Source organism: Ctenocephalides felis, unplaced genomic scaffold (assembly GCF_003426905.1).
Source record: "Ctenocephalides felis isolate EL2017-DRISC unplaced genomic scaffold, ASM342690v1 CF-g0.4_SCAFFOLD_01604, whole genome shotgun sequence".
NCBI lineage: Eukaryota > Metazoa > Arthropoda > Insecta > Siphonaptera > Pulicidae > Ctenocephalides > Ctenocephalides felis.
This window is the reverse complement of record NW_020537758.1, coordinates 43353313-43360453: the sequence shown is the minus strand read 5'-3', so window position 1 is coordinate 43360453 and position 7141 is coordinate 43353313. Positions and strand designations below refer to the sequence as shown.

At 28.5% G+C, this 7141-nt stretch overlaps 1 protein-coding gene across 1 annotated transcript in view; it reads left to right on the top strand.

The window, feature by feature from the left end:
* The first annotated feature begins 3196 nt into the window (after positions 1-3196).
* LOC113373807 (probable cyclin-dependent serine/threonine-protein kinase DDB_G0292550) overlaps positions 3197-7141 on the top strand; it is an 8167-nt gene continuing 4222 nt past the window's right edge. Inside the window, exon 1 of the mRNA XM_026614081.1 lies at positions 3197-3228. Coding sequence (XP_026469866.1) covers positions 3197-3228 — 32 coding nt within the window. The remainder of the gene's footprint in view (positions 3229-7141) is intronic.

Genomic DNA, 7141 nt, shown 5'->3' with positions numbered 1-7141 from the left:
TCATTACTAATTGAATGTTTTTTAGTTCATTCAAATCGGATGCTCCAAAAACTTGATTTCTGTTTTCTGCGCTCTTTGCTCCGTATCTCCGTAACTGCTGGACCTGCCTTTGCCAAAAACTAATCTCCCTATCAATAGGAATGGAATGTTTTTTGAACCATTCAAATCGGTTGATCCGTGCGCTCGAAAACGTGACCGAAAAATGGTATCCATACATACATACACACACATCCATTTTTTCGGAGGTATGTCAAAATGTTCAGAAACCTTCAACGTCGAGAAATGGAAAAATTTTGAATTTCGATTTTTGTACAATTACAATAATTTATCCTACGGGAAGTTAATAAAATAAACATTATAAGATTAATAATTTGATACACTAGAATATTGATCGAAATAGTGATTGTCAATTCATTGCAATATAAGACTTTTAGAGATATAGTGCAGAGTACATGACAATTTAAAAAGGTGAAAAATGATGGTGCTTTATTATCTCCCAGACTTGGTACAATAATTTCGTTTACATTATTTTGTGTAAACATATTTAAACATATAAGTTTTATATTTAACAAATAACAATTTTAATGATAAACTTGATTTCCCGAAAAAATTCCAGCAAAAAGAAATTTATTAAACACGATTTGTGAATATCACAACTATATTTCTAGTCAAGAGTAAAATTTATCAATGGGTGTTGTAATTCGTCAAAAGTCAAAATGAACCCATTAAATCAAAATTTTTCCTAAATCTCATACTATTTACAATGATTCTTTCCCTCTAGTTGCGGTTTATATAAAAAAAATTGCCTAATAACTATTTTAATGATAAACTTGATTTGCCAAAAAAAGTCCAGAAAAAAGAAATCTATTGAACGCGATTTGTGAATATCAAAATTATACTTTTAGTCAAGAGTAAAATTGATCCATGGTTGTTGTAATTCGTCAAAAGTCAAAGTGAACCCATTAAATCAAGATTTTTCCTAAATCTCATATTATTTATAGTGATTCTTTCCCGTTGCGGTTTATATAAAAAAAATCGCCGGCTCGAGAATTATGATGATCGTCCCGACAGTGTTGCAAAGCCCTGGTATTTATGTGACGTCGGCTTACGGAAGATGCGCAAAACAAAAGATTTATTCTGCATAAGAAAATCCGGCTTGAAGAATGAGCGCTGGAACCGTCACGCGCGCCTTTTTATTCATCAGCCAACAACCCGTTCGCCTATTTGCGTTTTTCTTTGTGGCCTAGTTTTATAGACATAGCACCGATCATAATTTTACTTATTTTATAAAATTTAATACTCATTCAAATAAAATTTTGTATTAAAAAATATTGTACCAAATCAGAACAAGGCGACTCAATGTTTGATTTCTGTACCTCTTGCATACTTGTTAGGCCATGAAATCCTGCATGAAAAACAAATAGACATCATGTAATGTTTGTATTTTTTAAAAAATAGTATGCTAAACATTTTTACTTATTTTATAAAATGAAATGTTCGGTTATAAACAATCTGCATTCAACTATTTCAATCCAAAAACAGAGCAACGCGCTTTAGTATTATTTACTTTATGTTCCTAATTGAATAGTTCGCACACTGGATTATATATTTGCAATCGCATATTTGACAAACGACTGTTTATTAAAGGTTTTTTTTCACTGATGGTTTCTGCGTTTTTTTTAAATAATTTATCTGCAAATGTTCATGTATTTTATTACATGATAGTATCGTACTGTAGCCATATGATTCCAAGTTTAATACGACTGCTTCCATCTAGTATATTTGTCATTTTCCATTCATGCAGTAAAAACCGATTTTTTCCGCTAAAAAATCAAATCAAATTAAATCAAATTACATAATTTTCGTAAAAAAAACGGTTTTCAAAAACCGGTTTTGACTAACCCTAATCGTACATTTTTAAATTGTACATCTATATCATTTTACTCGTACATCAGCATAACAGTCATGTTGTGTACTATTTCCGTTGATTTTTTCATGAATTTTAGATATTCATTATATTAATTTATTTTGAAATATATCTACTAAAAATAATTAATTTGGGACTCTAAACGTCTGGATGTTTTATTAAAAACTAATTAAACGCAACCTAGATTCTTTAATGATTGGATGGATAAATGTTAAATTCAGGTCAATGCACGGGTCATAAAAATTCATTACAGTTATGGTTTCTTCAGCAAAGTATATTACTTTGATACTTAGTATCCTAAATCAAATGTGCCTAAGCGACTTTTTTGACCCATACAAATCGACCCGCTCTAATACACATCTATACTTGTTTTTTTCATTATTAATATTATATTTCAAATATTCATTATACAGTGTTTCCTTTATATTTCATAATGCTACCAAATAATTTAATTCATATATCGTCGACAGCTAAAAATAATTTAATTGGAAAATTCAAACCACAAACGGTTATTTTTGCACAATAGAAAACTACAATTTTGTGCAATAAATATAAATAACGTGTCCAAAATATTTAATATTCGTATAGTGATGCATCAACATGTGCAGAATTAAGCTTTCGAAAATCGATTGAAATAAATATTTAAGGCTACTAGGATTAATTTTTACATAGTTGGAATGTTGAACTTTATGTTTCATTTCGTTTTAAAGACCTGGTAGTAATAATTATCAGTTTCGGTTGAACGAGGAAAGTTATCAGTAATATTTTTTTTATTCATATTTAAATTACAATCTGTCTTATGATTAAAAGACATTTAGTAATTAATCTGAAACTTAACCTAGGTATAATGTTTTTAGAGAACCACTCATTGGTACGTTTTCTAATGTATGAAAATAAATTATCAGTAATAAATACAGGATTTTTTAGAGATTTCTTGTTGTTGATGTAATTCCAAAATTAAAGTTGAATATAGTAATGTGTTCAACTATAAAGTAAAGTTATGAATAAAAATGTTGGGCATTTTGTCAAGTATTTTAATTACTTGTGAATGACATTTTAGCTTCTAAGCAATCAAATTGTATAATACACGCTATTGTAATAAACTAAAAAAAACTTTGCCCCGTCAATTGATCTTTTAATTAGTTACCTCATAAGTACGAACTGATCTATAACTAATTATCAATATTACTATGTTCAGTTATTTGTATTTGTACAACTTTGATTACAAATTGGGTAAGGGTTTAATTTTATAGAGTGTAGTATGAAGACATGCCCACTACATCTGCAGATGTAGTTGCCTAGTAAGTATTATTGAGAAAAATATTTTCCAGTGCTTCGTCTATAATATAAATGGGACAATCGTGAAATGTTTTAGGATTACTGTCCTAGGTTAGTGAGAGAGATGACAGGAGCGGGTTTAACTCGACCCGCGGATAAATAAGAATATATCAACGAAGACCTCTTTGCGGATATTGTCGGACCTGGTGACGAGATATTATTTATTCTTAGCTAGGTATTATTATGCATTCAAATATTATATACAAACTAGTGGTGCATGGTATTGTGTCTTAAGGCAAATTGCTGGAACTTCACGTACCAGAGTTAATTACTTCTGGGAAAAAACATCAGTAACAATAAATATTGATCAATGATTAATAACAATTGTTTTAAATATTTTTAAGAGATAATTATAATTACTATATGTATATTTATTCGTTCATATAATATACAGTGGCGATCTTATCGCTCAATATACTTCAAAATGTTTACATTAGAAATAGATGCTAAATGAATCCATCTGAGGATATATTCCTTACGATTACAATAACGACATATATACATTTTAAAGCTGAATTGTAAATTTAAAATTAATATTTAAAGTATAAAACTTTGTATATATTTGAGAATTTAAAAAAAAAAAAGAAAATTTTGATATTTGCTTGAACCGTACAAGTGAACTTTAAAAAGTAAAAATCTTGGTACGGAACCCAAAAAGTAGTAAAAATATCAGTACTCATTTATAAAATATCTGAGAATTTGAATAACATATGTCTTCTAATAATCATTTTTGACCGCCAAATATTTTTTTATATACTTTTTCAACTGTATCCCTTCCCAAGAAATTTAACCAAATGTTCATATCGTCAGTACAAGTAAATGGTTTTTTGAATCATTCAAATCGGTCGCACCATTAAGTCAAAAACTGAATTACCATTTTTGGCACTTTTTGTCTCATTCCTTTGAAACAGCTCGACCTGTCTTCACCAAAAACTAATCTGCAAGTCTCTCCATTAGTAGAAATCGAATGTTTTTTGAACCATTTAAATCTGTTGATTCATACGTCCAAAAACTGTATCCAAACATACATATACATGCATCCATTTTTCCGAAGGTATGCCAAAATGTGCAGAAAGCTTTCAAACGTGAAGATATAAAAAAAATTTCATTTTCAATTTTTTGCGAGTACTATAACTTACCCAATGGCAAGGTAATTAAACTCAATTATAACTATACATTTTTTAACAACAATTAAATAAAATTTGGAATTGATTTTCAAACATGGCTATTTATCTTATGATAGCGACATTCCTTCATTTGAGGCAATGGCTGGTTACGTATATTTTTCCCTCTACTTTAAAATATTGATGTTAAATAAATCATGATTTCACTTAAATATTGGTGTTGGATCTTTTTAGCGGTAAAATATTGGGTCTCTACTCTATATTAATTATGTATATTAGAGAAAATCAAGTTACAAGCTGTTAAATTTTACGAAGTTAAATTTGAAACTTAGTAAAATGTGTCTAGAAAAATGTCTCAAATCATAATCAAATTGAGTAAAATGAGTATCCAACTTTAGATAAAAAGTTACGTATTCCAAGATAGAGTATGAAGAGTGTTATTTAGTAATTATATTTCATCAGAAAACATTACTTAATCTAAATATTAAATGATTATATTTTAATTTTAAATTATGTTAATTGTCAAATTATTAAATATGTTATCTATTATCATATAGTTTTATTCTAAAGTGATTACGATATATATTTTAATTACAAAACATTCACAATTTAATTTAATACTTTACTGAAACATCTTTGAATACCACGATTTCATTAAAATAATGAATAGAATCTGATTAAAATAAAAAAATCATTAATTAAATGTTCTTCTTTAACAGCTCTTGAAGAAAACTCGACGATCTTAGACTTAAAGCGCATAGACAAACGACACTTGCCAAGAGATTCCCAAGAAAATCTTATTACACAACAACAAATGTTGGTGATAAATTAGAATAAATTTATAGCAATCGTGTTTTACAACTAAGCGTAAAATATATCTCGATTTAAATGAAATCCGTGTAGAAAATTCAATTTCAATGATGAAAAAATCTAATGAGTATTTACTCTGAGAAACTAATACATTAAATGAATTAGATTAAATTTTAATTTTTTTTGTAAGTTATCAGCAATTATGTACTCTATATTATTGTCTATTTTAATGATAGCTTCATTGGTTGCTAAATATACACAGTAACGATTCACAGATTTATCATTTGAATAATGTAACACATATAACAGCATGATATGTTATAGTGTTGAATATGCTACCTTGTAATATATATTATAAAGTAAAGATTCTATAGAAAAATAATAGTGTCCACATTTGTGGAAAGCTAGTGAGTCTGTTCAAACTGAAGATCGTTATGTTTTAACCGTTTTATGTGACATTATTAATTAAAAAATTAATTATGTCACATAAATAAATTAATACTGAAGTTGGTGACCCTAATCCAAGAAAATCTAATATTAGATATTTATGATAAATTGTCATAATAAATAAATATATATTCAGAAAATACATTTAAATATATAAATAAAAATAAATCAATAATTATATATTCTTGATAAAATGCCACAAATATTGAATACTAACATCGGTGAAACAAATGTTACAATATTGAGTTTGAATATAATTTAAAATACTTTTTACTTGGTTTTAACTAAGATTTTTAACTTAGTATAAATTTTATGCTGATGAAACTCAGTAGCACCCTTTCGGATACATAGTGATTTTTGAGCCTTCCTCAAACTACGATTTCTATTCCCAAATCTGCAATTTCTTATTTATATTGCACCATACTTTTTTATCCATTTATTTTAATAGCAGCAACATCTTTCTCCTATGTGTGGTGATTTTATTAGATAGTTAAGTCTGTATGTTGCAGCAATGCCCCCTAACACTTTTTTCACTTTAGATCCAAGAAACTGGTATCATACTGCTTAGTATCAATCTACACGAGGTTAGGGCCTGGGACTAGGAATTACTGGCTCAAGATCATTACCTTTATTTTATATCAGACTCATACTCCAAAAGTAGTTTTTTCCGATAGTCAGATACAGTTTTCTCGTCATTGGCGTTTACGAAAAGACTTGTTTGGTATATTATATATATATATATATATATATATATATATATATTAGGGTGGTCCTTAACATGGATATTTTTTAATTTATTTAGCTCTAAATATTAACATTTAGATAGACCGCACACCAATTAAAAGTTTCTTATATTTATTGTTAGCATATGTCATTAAGTAATTCTTGCGGTATCTGTGATAGTATTTATGATCTCAAATATTATGAAACATAAGAATATTTATAAACCACTTAACCTCAAATATTTTGCTGCATAATTAATGTTTATCTATTGCTTTCTGTCCCAATGGAAACCGCCGTTAGGTATTACTTCATGGGGTACCTGGAATGCTTTGATTCTTACTCCTAATTATACTTTGCTCCTCATTAGTGTCATTCGCTCTTTTTATTTACATACATATGAATATACACCGATTTTAAAGCGTATAATGAGTTATTCATTATCAATTCCAGATTTAAAAATCAAATTACCATTCCTCCCAATCGAAGCAAATTTATTCAGACGGTGTGCATGTCCCATTTTTTATTCACGATCTCTGGACCACTTGAACTCCTTTATGCAGGCTGCTTATAAACTTACTAAGTTCCAGATCTGTTTCTGCATCGGCCTTGTAACCAATTCCCACTCGCCTGCATACAAACTGCTTGTAAGCTCTTGCCGAAAGCTCATGACTAGCAATGCCACCGCACGATATATATATAATTCGTAATAGCCGCGGACGATGTGTGGGATGTGATATAAATGAAAGAGCCGGGTAAAATATTATTCAAAATA